Consider the following 15,218-nt stretch of genomic DNA (forward strand, 5'->3'; position numbering starts at 1 on the left):
AAGCAGAAATAATTCACAAAAGATTAGATATTCCCAAGCTTCACTTTATGAACATTAGTTCTTAAGAGCAGTTATTATAGACAGGAAAGCGATTTAAACATGATTAGGGCCTGATTTAATGAATTATTAAATTCCTTGGAAAGTCCTGTAAGTGTATCTTCACTTGAGTTTATTTTCCTTAAGCAACTGGGCCACAAAAAAAAAACTCTAAAAGGAAATTCCAGATGAATACCTTGTTTTTCATTAACCTCTTCAATTCCATTAAGGAAGAGATATAAGACTGACAGTTATTTACTGCAATTTTATCAAATGAGAAGAAAATAGTCACTTTTGTTTCAGTGTACAAGACAAAATTCACTGTGTCAGCCACCTGAATTTCTTAATATAAGAGCAATTAAGACAGTTTTAGTGCAAAATCCCACGAGCAGATTGCCATTGTCTGTATTCAACTACCTCCTTTCATGAGAGGTATATGAGGAGATGGACAGTTCAATCTTTGTCCTCAATTAGTGCAGCCAATTTTGGCTTTTTTTACTGACTTACTTCCCATGGTCTTTTTCTCCTAAGAACTTACCCTGATCTCTCTTTTAACATTACTGTTTTCTAGACCTTATTCATGCGTATTAAATTATGTTTTTACACAGGAAGGATTAATATCTATTTTTGGTTCCTTAGCAGATACTTACCACCAAGTTTGTATCACCTAGGACTTTTCTCTCCTTCAGAAAGAACAAGCTACAATTCACATATTTTTAGAAGCTGTCATGGAGGAAGTCTTCTAACACTAACCACAAACTCTGTGTTCTACAGAAACCCACAACTAAAAAATGTTGGTTTCTGTGGTCAGGATTGTGTCAGCTAAACTGCTGAAGAATCAAACCTTTTTCATTATATTAACAGACAAAGTATCTAAACCCTTTTTTCTTAATACTTAAATTAGCAAACTTGGAGAAAGCATCTTTTCAATTGTGATTATCCTGTGAAGTCCAGTATTTGGTAACAGTATAACCACTGCAGTAAACTGAAGAAAGAGATAGTAGTCAGAATGTCCAAGATAAATCTATTGATCCAAAATGATAAGAAGCTTCAAAAAAAGTAAACTGGAAAGCCACATAAAAATTATGATGAGGTTTTTCTCCTCCAAAAAAATTTTCAGATATTAAAATCATGTGTAACTTCCAGATTAATGCCTGCAATAAGCTGCAAGCCTTATTTTCCTAGGCAACAATTCAAAACGGAAAACCAGAAATGAACACTTTTATGTAAATAAGAAAAAATAACTCTTTCTCATGAACATCCCCTAAAATTAACCAATGACTTCTGTAGAAAATTCTAAATTAAGAAAAGAATCATGTGATTAAAACATAAATCCCAATTTGCCTAAGACTGTGTTTCTGAAATTAATAAATACAGTCATCTGAGTTTTATCCACTAACTACTAGCAATCTCTGAAGCTAGAACTAGATTCTAATGGAATATACTAATAGATACCACACTCTTGTAAATCCTAAGGTCTGTATCAATATGCAGACCAGCATTTTAAGAACCTTTTCCTCCTTGAATTGAACACGAATGGGGGCCAGGACATCCCTGCATTTACAGAATATCCACTGATAAAAACAGTTCCCTTTGAGGTGGAGGCAAATAGTTAAGAAGTAACAACCTCAAGTAAACAAAGAACAAGCACTTTAAGTGATGGTCAGCGTATTTATCTCAGAATGATTTGGTACATTTCAGTGAAGGTCTATGAATCTCAGGGCAGGTATACTGAGATTTAAGAGTTTACTTAGGTACTTACTGTGTATTACTGGACAGCATCCAAAATACCTAATAAAGAGATCTGCATCTAGAGCAGCACTAGAAATAATTAGTTTTAAATTAGCTTGGCTTTGCAACACTTCTCTCAGTTTTATTAGCAAGAAGTCACTGAACCTATCCCTCTCATGTACTTCATCCTGTATGAAAGAAAAGAAAATCAAAAAAGGAACATGTAAGCATCACAGATCCAAGACCATAACTTTTCACACGTACGATTTTTTTTTAAATTAAAACATGTAACTTGGTGGTACGTTACAGAGGTATTAAAATGTTTAAGTTTAGCTTAAGAAGGGTTTTTTTAAAATTATCCAGAAGTCAAAAATACTTCAAAAAGTTTTATAAAGATATCAGAGCAGACTGCACTGTAATGCATAACCTGTAATGCAGACTGCACTGTAATGCATAAATCTTAATTTCAGAGATCAAAAAGAGTATATGAAACAAATTCTTGCAATTGAAACTCATTTTCAAGATAATACCACAAACTGCAAATCTGACAAATCTTATGTCAATAATATTCCCCTTCACAACTGATAAGAATTAAAAGAACTGTATGATACCACATAATGAGAAAAAAAAAAAGTTAGATTTTTTAGATCCATTAAATCATGCACAAAGCTTATCATTTAGGCACATGTCTGATTAATCATCTTTGTCTATCTTCTGTTTAGTTTTATATCCTGAATGTATGAATCAACAAGATTTGCAGGCTGAAGTGAAAAATGCACAAACCATTCTTGTGCTTTTTTTCCTCCTTGGTAAACAGACAGGCACCTAAAATTACCTTGTTTTTTTCTGTTTTCAGCAATGGAGAAATTACAGTAAACATTCTGGTTTCATTGACTTACCAAACTCCACAACAGGAAGTTCACATAATCATAAATGAACACAAATAATTTGCTGGAAATTAAGACTACATGTCGAAAATATTGCGCAAACAAAGGGACTGAAAACTTGGTACTGCAAAATCAAGTACATGAAAACAGAAATTCTGACATACTCACACTGAACCATATCTACATAAGCCTTCCTAAGACTTTTCTGCTAACAGAGGAAATTGAGAAAAATTTTGACCTCTGGCCTCCACAATCACATCACAATTCCAAAATTAACTGTTGACACAAACCTAATATAAGATGCTTTTACAAGAAAAAAAAACAAAAAACAAGCAACAAACCCCAGAAAAATATGCACATTACAATAAAAAAATCAGTAACTCTTTAAAGTTAATTCAGATTCTAACTTAACAAAAACAACTTAAATTTCCATCAAATTAATGCAGAAAACTAGAGTCTCATCTTCCAATTAAGAAACAATATCTACTGCTCTATCTCACAGGAAATACAATGTCCTTACCACAATTACATGTGTCACAGTTGACAGGGTGCTGTCTCCTGCCATCAGTGTGCGAAGCAGTATGCCATTAGTGCAAAAGGTTACCAGTGTCTTTGGAGAAACCCTAGAGAACAGTGAACAAAGATGCCTCAGCTTTTTTCACCATTTAAATGCTACTAGCTTTCCACTATTTACTGAAAATTAATGATTGAACAGCTGCTCACCAGAAGTGGAATCACAGTTCTGTCACCAAAAAGAGCTCACACATACTGTTTGTTTATAAACTATACCTGTTCCCTAAGAGCTCCTAAGGATTCTTAGAGCTGATGCTCCAAAACTTCAGACAAGGGATTAACAAAAAATAGGAGATTAATTTTTTCTAAATTAATAAGCAAGGAAAACAGAATCTTGAGAACCTCACCATTTTCTATTAGTTTACTGCAAAATTTAGCGTGGACTGCCTTGAAGAAACAGGTCACAATTCTTCAGAATAACTTCAGATACAGTCTTTGTATTTGTCTACATGTGGTAACTTGACCTTGGCTGAACACCAGGCACCCACACAGGCTGCTCTATCCCTCTCCTCCACAGCTGGACAGGGGAGATGGAATTCAATAAAAGGCTCATGGGTCAAGGTTAAGGACAGGGAGCGATCACTCACCAGTTACCATCATGGGGACAACAGACTTGACTTGTGCAACTTGGTTTAGAGTATTACAAATTAAATCCAAATAGGATAATGAGAAATAGAATCAAACATTACAACACCTCCCCTCACCCTGCCCTTCTTCCCAGGTTTAACTTCCAATTTTCTCTAATTCCTGCCCCTCAGTGCATAAGGGGACAGGGAGTGGAGGCTGTGATCAATTCACATCTTGTCTCTGCTGCTCCTTCCTCCTTATGGGGGGGATTTCTTACACTCTTCACAAACTGCTCCTGTGTAGGTCCCTCCCATGTGGTGCAGTCCTTCAGGATCAGATTGCTCCAGCATGGGACCCCCATGGGCTCACAAGTTCCACCAACAAAACTGCTCAAGTGAAAACTCTGCTCTCTGTGGGGCCACATGTCCTGTTAGGAGCCTGTTCCAGCACTGGCTTCCCACAGAGTCACAACCTCCTACGGGCAAGCACCACCTGCTCTGGTATTGGGGTCCTCCACAGGCTGCAGGTGGACTGCTCCAGTGTGGACCTCCATGGGCTACAGGTAATACGGGGAATAAACCAGAGACCATAATGGAACTGATAAAGGGCTGGGGTCTCTCTATTTTGCTAATCTTTTACAGTCTACGTTGTCAACTCAGCTGATGACCCCTCATGATTTAAAGGGACTGGTGAACTTATTATTAACCCCAACTCACTATGCCATTTTGGATGTAAAAATGGAAAAAGGGGGAGGTAATATCCAAAGCTCCCGGTATTTGCCCTCAGTGTCCTAAGGGAAGGCATTTTGCTAATCCATGTCATTCCAAGTATGATTTTGAAGGGCACCCGATATTGGGGAACTGAAGCCAGAGGCACCACGCACAGATACAAATACCTCAGCCGATGCCTCAGAGAGGACCACAGCAAGCCTCAGCCTGGCCACAAGCAGCCTTCACCAGCCCATCACCCATTTACAACCTGCCACAGCAGGGAGCGCAGGACTGGATCTGGCAACCTCCATCAGTAACATTACTTGATTGATCTCTTCATTTGCTTCCCACAGGAATTTTCGGACCATCAGGGCAGTGTATGCATGCACTCCCTTTAGGTCAGTCATCCACCTCTCTGGGGACTGTTTGTTCTCCCGGGGTTACAGGCTCTGACTCTGACAATGAGATAATGATCACAGCTTGGACACCTCGACCACCCCTCGCAGTGTGCCCAATGGACCTTGAATAGCTCAATTAATTTTACTTCCCCAAACCATGAGCACACCTTTCACAGACATAACCGAACAGGAAGATTTGGGACCACTGGAACACCCCAAATACCCTGAGTACAACCTATATTTGAACCATGCCTCACATGCCATAGTATCCTGACATTAAAAAGACAAAAGATAACACTTGTCGCCTTATAGACACAGGGGCTGACTTTACAGCTATCTCTTGAGCCAAAGGGCCCCACAATGGTCCCTTGCTGAAATGTCCCAGGTGCTTTCAGGCACCGGGGGAAGCAGCCAGAGCTACCAAAGCCGCCACTTGATACAGATCACAGGTCCGGAGGGACACCTCACCTCAGTCAAACCACTTGTGTTACCAGTGCCAATGGTACTATGTGGGAGGGATGTTCTCTCTCACCGGGATTAGGTGATTGATTAGGATTCAATCAGATTTTTAATGGGGGTCACTGAAGCACATGTCACTTTAAAACTAACCTGGAAAACAGAAAATCCAGTTTGGGTGGAACAGTAGTTCCCTGTAGCTACTGAAAATAAGGATAAACAATGACTTCCCAAATGTTATGTTATTTACTGGGAATTGTTTCTAGTGCTCAGACATGGCCTGTTAACCAAAACCAAATGTTTGGATAACCTTAGCAAATATTTCAGGACAGGATACCTTGTGTTTGGCCACTGCATCGCCTGACAATCCTTTTTCAAGATGCCTTGTCGCTCTGCCCTCAGAAAACTGGCCTTGCCTGACTCATGCAGGTACAATGTTGAAAAACATCAATCATGCGAAAGCCTGGCACCAATGGACCCCTTATCTTTCCTTGGCATCCCTTGAGTCTCAAGGGTTAGAAATCCTGAGCTGGGTGAAAATGGATCTTTGTGTAAGGTTTAATTATTCTAGGAAAAATCAGTCCAAAGTTTGGGATGTTTCCCCTCATCACCCTGTGAAGGAAAATGTGAGTGCTTGGTGTTAATTAATTATACATCCACTATCGTTCCTCACTCTACCAATGCTCCATTACTTTTGCCTCCTGGGGTATTTTTAATTTGTGGGGATAGGGCTTGGCCTGCCATCCCATTGAATATCAAAGGAGGACTATGTAGCCTTGGGAGATTATCCCTTTTAACCCCAACCACATCCATGATTTGTCAACATAAATATCCCTCTAGAACTAAGAACTTTACATGATTTTGACAATAATTGTGATGACCAGTTTGATTTTTGGTCTTTTGGACAGCGATGGGCAGCATTGTTTTTTACCCCTGCTGTAGCAGCGGGAAAAACTTTAGGATTACTTAATAGATTAGGCTGCTGACTAGCTAAACGAAGAAATTCTATGTCCTTAGCATTAACAGGACTTTTAACTGATGTTGATTTTATTCTATTCTACACGCTACTTTGCAAAACAGAGCAGCAATAGACTTCTTGCTTTTAGCACAAGGACATGGATGTGATGAGTTTGATGGAATGTGTTGTATGAACTTGTCCGACTACTCTCTCTCAATCTACACAAGCATTCAAGCCCTGAAAGAGGGTGTAAACAAACTGCAAGTAGATGACAGACTTGACTGGCTAAGTCAACATCAGGGAGACCCGAGATTCAGTGGATAGGTAAGAAATCTAATTAAAATAAGCTTATATGTATTAGGCATTATATTATGCAGTTAGAGTTAGTCCTTATATTTTACAGTGCCTGCAGAAATTAATAGACAAGTCACTTAAGAGGGTATTTTTGGTTGAATGGGAAGGGGGAAGTAAGGGGAATAAAACAGGTACAATGGAACTGATAAAGGAGCCTAGTGTCTTAGGCCTAATCAAACAGAAACCACGGCAGAGACAGACACAGAGAACTACTCCCTGGGGTAGGAGTGACCAAGAGACATGCTGTGAAACTTTGTAATGATTACCAGGTAACTGATGTCATGAAGAGTGTGTAACCAATGGGAAATTGTTCCCAAATATAGAACCCTATGTAAGTGCCATACAAGTTAAACCCTATATAACCCTTGTATACTCAATAAAATTGGCTTCTGATCTTGACTCGGACCAATAGGGTAACATCCTCCCTCACCATGGTCTTCACCACAGGCTGCTGGAGAATCTCTACCTTGGCACCTGCAGCGCCTCCTGCCCCTTCTTTGGCACCTTGGGGTCTGCAGAACTACTCCTCTCAAATATTGGCAATCCTCTCTTTGTACTGCTGCACAGATTTTCTTATCAAATATGTTGTTCCAGAGTCATGCTCACTGTTACCAATGGGCTCAGCCTTGGCTAGAGGTGGTCTCTCTAACAGCCTCTCAACTGGCAGAGGCTTTATCAGACATGTGGGAAGCTTCTTCTCACAAAAACCATTCCCCTCACTATCAAAACATTGCCATACAAACACAATACACTATACTTGACTGAATCTCAAAGAAATCAGCTGAACCTAAAACTCTTTAAAACTACCTACTACCTGTGGCAGTGCTAGCTGTGCAAGTAATAACAGCAATTACTTCCTCCAACATTGACACCTGAAGTACTTAAAGCTTCCAGAAAAAACTGCAGAGTACTACACAAAGGAACACACATACATATGTCTGTATTTCAAGTTTAGAATTCTTTCTTCACTTCAAAAATACTCATACATGTTGGAATTCACCGAACACATACCAAATGAAGTGCTTTACTTTTTTAATCTCTACTCTTCTTTTTCATCAGCCTTCTAGAAATCACCATTACTGTCTAACAGACACTAAAAGATAAAAAAATAGATTTCTGTGTTACTACAAACACTTCCATCCAACCCTTCTGACAAGTTGGAAACATTGCCATCCCTCCCTTTTACTCTTTCTCAAGCGAATGCTGGCTCTCCTCTACTACTTCCAGCAATTCTTTCATCTGACCTATACTTTGTTTTTCTTCATTCAGCATAATTCTTCCACACAATATTCATTCACCTTACTTGCAATTCACCTTTACTTGCTCTTCTAATTGGTTAATAGCTGTGTGATCTTTGGTATGCATATCAAAATTCTTTAACTTGGTTTTGCTGTTCAAGTGCATTCATTTTCATTAGAAATGTATTATCTTTATCCATATAAGCAAGATAATCAGACACACCTTTTGCCACCTTCTTCTCACTTGTATTCCAACTGCTGCTCATTCCTGAAAATCCCACTATTTACACAATTCAAAGATTTTAGAAATCACATACAATTTTCAGACTTTCACCCACCCCTGCCCTACTTTAGGAGCAAACCCATCAAGTCATCTAGAATTTCTGCTTTTGCTTTAAAGACAGAAAAGAGTAAATTTAACCCAAAGTGGATTGGTAATACTAAACAGCATTGTTCACTTTCCAATTTTGTTGATTTCCCTTTTCTGTGTCCAATCAACTCTCCCTACATAGCTTTTGTCACAGCATGCTGGTCTTCCTACCTATTTTCAAAGCTTGCAGAACTTTTGTATTCATCTATGTTAAAAGCATAAAGGACAAGAATATCCACACACATACTCCGTATCAAGAGAAAGCACTTCAGTTCTATAGAACAACTCACTGCATGAAACTGCAAAATACAGGAGAAAAAACATCCTTTTCAACTCTTAAACATTCATTACCCAAAATTACACATCCTACTTACATTTTTTACACAGTGATATTTTACTGGGTTGCATCCCAAATACATTATAGTTTAAATAATCACATGACTAAAAACACAGAACACCAACACTAGATCAACTGAGTTTAAGAAATGCCATCAGTACCTGCTTTCTAATCGGATCTGATAACCAACTGTCTGGCCAATCTTTTCTCTTCTTTCTGCTGCCACTCTTTCAGCCACAGCAAGTGCTGCTAAACGTCTTGGCTGAGTGCAAAATATACGGCAGGGAGTTCCATTTTTTTGACAGTCATCAAGAATAAACTGGGGGATCTGTAAAGAAGTGGTTTAAATTTACTTTTTAGTTTGATGGGCTCATAACTTTTTTATCACAATGAAACAAGTAACTACACCTCAGTATCACACATATTGCAAAATGATTCACAATACAATCATCATTGCCAAGGTACCTGAAGTGGCAAAAAAGGCCACAAAAATCAGTTTCAGCTTTTAAGTTTAGTCTCTTTCTAACAAAATACAACAACAAAAACACCCAACCACCTACACAGAAGTTGCAGCTTTTCTCTCCTGCTTCAGGAAAATTTCTGTAAAAAACCTTTAGATAATCTTTCATTGTAACACACTAATACTCTAGTTACTAGGAACTAACTTTAGAAGTAAAGGGGTATACAAAACCATAGCTGCTTTCCCTTCAATATTCTATGATTTTAATGAAAAACTGATATCCATCATATAATTGTGCAGAATGATTTATTTTTCTAAATAGTAATAAATTTTAATATGTATCTGCTGGTTTAGTATTGCAAAAGCAAAAAGTTAACTGGAACACTACACTTTGAACTACATAGGAAAACAAAAGCCTTAAAAATAGAAAAAAAAAACTTCCTTATTACAGATTTGGCATCATATATTGTTTGGTATAAATGCTGTTATGTTTTTTATTTCATTTAAGAAACGTACTTGAGTAGTTTTTCCTGATCCAGTCTCTCCTACAATCAAAACAACTTTATGGTCCTTTATTATTTTAACAATTTCTTCCTGTTTTTCAAAAACTGGGAGTGATTGCCTGAAGGAATCAAACTCTGATTGCCCTCTTTTCACTGGAACCTGGGGGATACCATCACTAAGTCGTCCACTTGTCTTGTTCACTTCTTTGTTTTCTGTGGAAAGAAGCCAATAAATTATAAAATAAATTATAAATTATAAAACACTGGTTAAAATTGTACTTAAAAATGAACACTCCTGATTTTATTAGCATGCCTGTTGATGAAGTGAGAAACCCATGACATTTTTAAAAGTGATTTTCACAGTAACACATCCTGTTATGGTGCTTGAAATAAATATAGTTCAAAGGATTTTTTTACTTTCATAGAAATTTTGAGCAGAACTGAGTTATCACAGCACAATGCTTGAGTTAAAAAAAGGTAAGAAAAGCTTAAAGAGAAATATAAACTAAATCAGAGAAAAAAAACTTTGGCCTTTGTATCTGTTTACACATTCTAATCTCAAGAGTTTGCCTAGAAAAATCCACCACAGAGTTAAATATTTAAGTCAGTCCAAACTGAAAAGTGTGTTCTCGAACAAAAAGACAATTTTACTGTGATTCATATGCCTTCTTCCACATCCTTATTGATCTTTCAAGACCTCCTTTCAGTCAGTCTTACACAACCTAGTAGCCTAGTCTGTAAGATTACTCTTAACAAATACTAATTGAAACATGATGTACTGAGAGCCCTGGAGCCACACAGCGGTGTAATGAATCAGAAAGCAATGTGTAAGTAGCTAAAACCCTGCAGTCTTCTGAGGATGCTACTTCAACATCAGTATGTTAAATGCTACTCTGCAATTCCCTAAAAATTATTTTCAGAAGAATGAGAAGGTCACTATAAATGCAACTTTAATGCAATTATATAGACATAATGCAATTATTTCATTCAATTAACAGATTCATATATTAAGTGACATTGTTTTACCAAGACAGACACAGACAAACAAATTAAAAGAGCTAAAGACCATTCTAAAGAAATAAAGATAAATTTTACACTATTCATTCATTTGTACCCTACATCCACAAGAAATTGCTTTTCTGTACTTTTATTATAGTTTCCCTCTGTCCACTAAACAATCCTATTAAACAAATTAAACAACTGAGAAAGAAAACTAGCAACGCAAGCACTTAAAGCACAGACACAATGAATCAGAAATATCCATTTAAACAAGGCACACTGCTATGCTCTCTGTTCGCTACACCCAGCTTTATACAAGGAAACACAACAAAATTTTCACAAACATAACTGTTAAGGCAACAGTCATGTTAAAAGCATTGTTTTTTAAACATCTTATATCAGAAGTCTGTCTTCCAGAGAACTTTACATACGTTAGAAATCAAGAAGTTTATATAATAGTCTGAGTTTATGTAATAGCTCTTAGACACCGAACCTATTTTAGATGACAAAACAAAATATGAACTCCTTATTTTATCAAGGACATGGATTCCTAACAGCACAACAGCCAGTCTCATTATCACTTAAGGGTTTTCTTACACAGAGTGATGGTAACACTTGTCTCTTTAATCTTACTCCATGGAACTTGCAGGAGTCCATATTTCACAATTGTTTTTTTTTAAAAAAAAATTAAAAAAAAAATTCTGGCTGAAATTGGCTCAAAGAATCAAAATTAACTTGATACAGGGAAAACATTGCAATGTGGGTGACATGACCGCCTGAGCACCTTATGACACTGGTTTTAAAAGACCCTGTATTAAGAATTAAAAGTCAAAAACTTATTAGGTCTGTTTGGAAAGAAGAGTTTCAGTTAGGACAGAAGAAGAGACAGAAAATAAGAGTTGATTCTTTGGGGCTGGATTGTGGTTTGTTTTTTCAAGTACTCTTGTTGATTGACAATTCCATATCACAAGATACACTGAACATACCAGATTCAACAGCATAGGCATTCCCTCGTTCTGTCTTTGGCAGAAGTTCTGTTCTTTCTTTATTTGTGACAGGAAAATTCTGAATTAAAGTATGAACAGTGCGTTTTGTACCAGGAGTTAAGGCACAAGTCATTACTGCACGTTTTAGTTCTGATCCATCCTTTTTTCTTACAGTTAGGTATCGATTTGCTCCTTTTCTGGGAGAAAGGAAAAAAAAAGGCATTTCAGGAATAAACATACTAGCTACCTCTATGTAATGATCTTTGACAAGAACTCTTTTAAGATGACTTTTACCTTGTTTTCAAATACAATTGCAAAATTAGAATCCTCCAAATGATGTCCTAAGTAGCATAATGCAACATTCACGATAGTCATCATCAAAAGCACCTTCTATTCATGCGAGGTAGTGCAGAACAGACACTGTGGACATTGGATAACCATGTCCCAGTTATCACTACATTTGTCTCCCAAAATACAGCCTATCAATACTACCAATCATTTCATCAAACAATACTGAGAGTTATGACACCAAACTGACTTTCAGACTATCTGGAAAGATTTTTAAGTTCAAAAAAAACCAAATAGGCAGAATAGACAAAAAAACTCCCTGCTAGTGGCATTCCAAGCCTTAACACAATCCAGTAAAACATATCAGGTATCAGGATGTTCATTATCAAGGATTTATTATGTAGAAATGGAGCCAAAACATTTACCATATCACTGATCTACTTAAGGGATCAATGGACCCCTTACCTTTCCTTGGCATCCCCTTGAGCCTCAAGAGTTAGAACTCTTGGGCTGTGTGAAAATGGATCTTTGTGTAAGGTTTAATTATTCTAGGAAAAAATAGTCTAAAGCTTGGGCTGTTTCCCCTCATCACCCTGTGTACAAAAATGTGACTCTTGACACCAAAACACAAAGTATTTTTGTAAATATATTTGAAACTGAACCAACCTGGGTTGCCTGGGCTATAACCAACATATTAATACTTTCAAAACAACTTCTCAGGGTAAGAACAGAAGGCCACACTAAGAGCCCGGTGGCCTGTCCTTGGCAGGAGTGGAAGACTGGTGCAGGTACACAGGTGCTGGCAAAGACAGCCTCTGTGAGGAGAGGCACAGCCACCTCCAGCAGCTCCTGGAAAAAAGGATTCTGTCCTCTCTAAATCCTCAGATACATCCTCATTTCAAGAACTGAAATACACTGTTGAGACCCCCTTGAGCCTTGTCTTCTCCAGGCTGAAAAGACCTAGTACTCTGTCCCTTTCTGCATACAGCAGATGCTCCATGCCACTCAGCAGGTTGCTGGTCCTCCACTGAACTCTCTCCAGTCTAGACCTCTGTCCTCCTGGTGATCCCAGCACTGGACAGCCACAACACTCCCTGTGTAGCCTAATCAGTGCTGAGTAGCAGTGAAGGATATCTCCCTCTGCCAGCTAGTAATACTTGAACCCTCTTCTATGCTTCCCAACAGAAGCACTCTTTCCAACATGCTACTCTAAGTTACATTTCTGTCAACGAAGAAGACTCTATGTAAAACCTTTGAAAATGTATTAGCACAGGGGAAAAAAAAACAAACAAGGAAGGATCTTTGTGAGAAGTCTTTTTTATGCACATGAAGTTCTCAAAATTGCATTGCAAACTAGCACGGCATGCACTTTTTTACCTCAGACATCAAGCAAAGCACAGAGACACTTATTTTTATATCTTAAGTTTCTCCTCTGGTACCATTCCCAAAAACACTGCAGGATAAGCTAAAAGTACAGACAGTTTTAAAAGTACAGACAGACACCGATAACGAAATCCCATAATTTGCACCAAAAAGAGAAAATAATACATAAAAATAAAAGTCAAACTTACCCTTTACTTTTCGATATCAGTCCAAGAGAATGACAGAGCCGGTGAACAAACGCTCTTTCGGTTCTAGTGAAAGAAGATGGGAATTCCATCTCTGGAAAGATAATTTAGAAACTAAAAACCCGAACATAAAAACTCAACAGGCAGTATCCCTGATGTATGCCCTCGGTGCCGCGAGTTTATCGGTCCCCAAACCCAGCACTCTTCCCGTGCACAGCGGGACTGGTGGCAGCGCTGGCCCCTGGCACCCGTGCGGGACACGGCCGCCCCGGGGCAGCGCGCCCGGAGATGCTCCAGCCCGGGAGAGCCCGCGGGCCCGGCTCCCTGCCCGCCGCTGCCCCACGCACCCGTGTCCTCGCCGTAGCGGAACCGCTCCAGAGCGAGGTTCACCGCGATCTCCACTTCCTCGTCCACGCGGATATCCCTCAGACCTTTGCCGCCTCGGCCGCGGCCCGGCGCGGCGGGAGCGCCCGAGCCCGCTGCGCCCCCGCCGGGCTGCCGCGGCGGGACGTCCCTGGGCCGCGCCATGGCTGCGGCACAGGGGGGGGGCTCCGCCACAGAGCGGGGGCTCCGCCACAGAGCGGGGGCTCCGCCACAGAGCGGGGGCTCCGCCACACGCGGGGGGCGGCAGGCGCTGCCCCCGGGCAGCGGCAGCAGCGGGGGCGGCGGCAGCAGCGGCCAGGCGCGGCGCCGTGCCGCCTGCCCAGCGCCGGGCGGCAGCGGGCCGAGCTGGCAGCGGCGCGGAGCCTGCGGGAGGCGGAGCCGCTCTGCAAACGGAAGGAAGCGCCTGCCTGGGGGTGTTTGTTCCCGGCAGGGTGTAAGGGTGTGTGTTGTGGAAGCAGTGTTGCGCAATTGTGTCACTGTCGGCCGTGCGTGGAGAAGCGGCGCTGATACTTGCCAGGTCGCGAATCATGCCATTTCATTGAATGGCGTTAAGTGCAGGTGATAATATCGCAGTCCTCAGCTTTGTTTTGAATGTTTTACGGAGTCATCAAGATTTTCCTTCTCTTTCTCTCTCTTCCATCTTTATGTCTCTCCTTTCTTGTTATGTCTTGGCAAAGTATGGCTATCATATTTTACCCCTTGCTTTGTAACAAAGTCTGTGGTGAGGACTGGCAGGTTGTTAGTTGCAAATGAGAGCTTGTTAGCCAACACTTCTACTGTTCCATAGAAGTGCTGGAAGGGCCAGTTGCTGGATTTCAGGTCATTGTATAGTAAAAGGATAAAAGTCCCTGACACATGGACTGCTATCTTTGTTCGAGTGTACAAAGAATTCACAGCAAACATCATGTCCCCAGACAAATGGGTCGTGATATAGTCAGATAGGGAAGTTTTCTTAAAAGTTTGGCAGTCCAAATGGGACCCTAGGCCACCATCTTCACAGCTCCCCTTCTTCAAACATCCAACTGCTGTGGAGTCCATGGGGAACTATGTGAGTTGACCAGAGATCTTTGAAGCAGGGAGGATACAAAGGATGAATGCTAAAATTTCCCAAATATATTCAATATAAACTGTAACGGTCTCAAATTATTTTTAATAAACTTCTTAATTCTGGACTTTTCCTTGCTGCAGCATTATGTCCATAGTTGGTGAAATTTGGTTAGTGCATTGAGTATGGGAGCACAGCCTCCTCTGCAAAAGGCACATACACAGGGTTTTTTAGTCTCTCCCAAGCTGCACAGGGGATTGAGGTGACCTGTACGGTGTGCAGGGTAGACGAGGTCTCTCCTAAGGCATGTGTGGGCTGCAGTCCCCTGTGATGCATGCAGGGGTTTTGGAGTCCCTAGTAAGGCATGCAG

At 39.9% G+C, this 15,218-nt stretch overlaps 1 protein-coding gene and 1 pseudogene across 1 annotated transcript in view; one reads left to right on the forward strand and one right to left on the reverse strand.

Annotated features, from left to right (window-relative positions):
* LOC102106061 (3'-5' RNA helicase YTHDC2-like) overlaps positions 1-13,947 on the reverse strand; it is a 31,602-nt gene extending 17,655 nt beyond the window's left edge. Inside the window, exons 1-7 of the mRNA XM_014257098.2 lie at positions 13,767-13,947; positions 13,423-13,513; positions 11,564-11,760; positions 9,592-9,791; positions 8,777-8,943; positions 3,175-3,277; positions 1,799-1,955 (exon numbers count right to left, since the gene is read on the reverse strand). Of these exons, the coding sequence (XP_014112573.2) occupies positions 1,799-1,955; positions 3,175-3,277; positions 8,777-8,943; positions 9,592-9,791; positions 11,564-11,760; positions 13,423-13,513; positions 13,767-13,947 (1,096 nt within the window). The remainder of the gene's footprint in view (positions 1-1,798; positions 1,956-3,174; positions 3,278-8,776; positions 8,944-9,591; positions 9,792-11,563; positions 11,761-13,422; positions 13,514-13,766) is intronic.
* On the forward strand, positions 5,793-6,640 carry LOC148184464 (uncharacterized; annotated as a pseudogene).
* Positions 13,948-15,218: the final 1,271 nt, after the last annotated feature.

Source organism: Pseudopodoces humilis, chromosome 4 (genome assembly GCF_049639895.1).
Source record: "Pseudopodoces humilis isolate 2021_Gansu_Grassland_sample_001 chromosome 4, ASM4963989v1, whole genome shotgun sequence".
Classification (NCBI taxonomy): Eukaryota; Metazoa; Chordata; class Aves; order Passeriformes; family Paridae; genus Pseudopodoces; species Pseudopodoces humilis.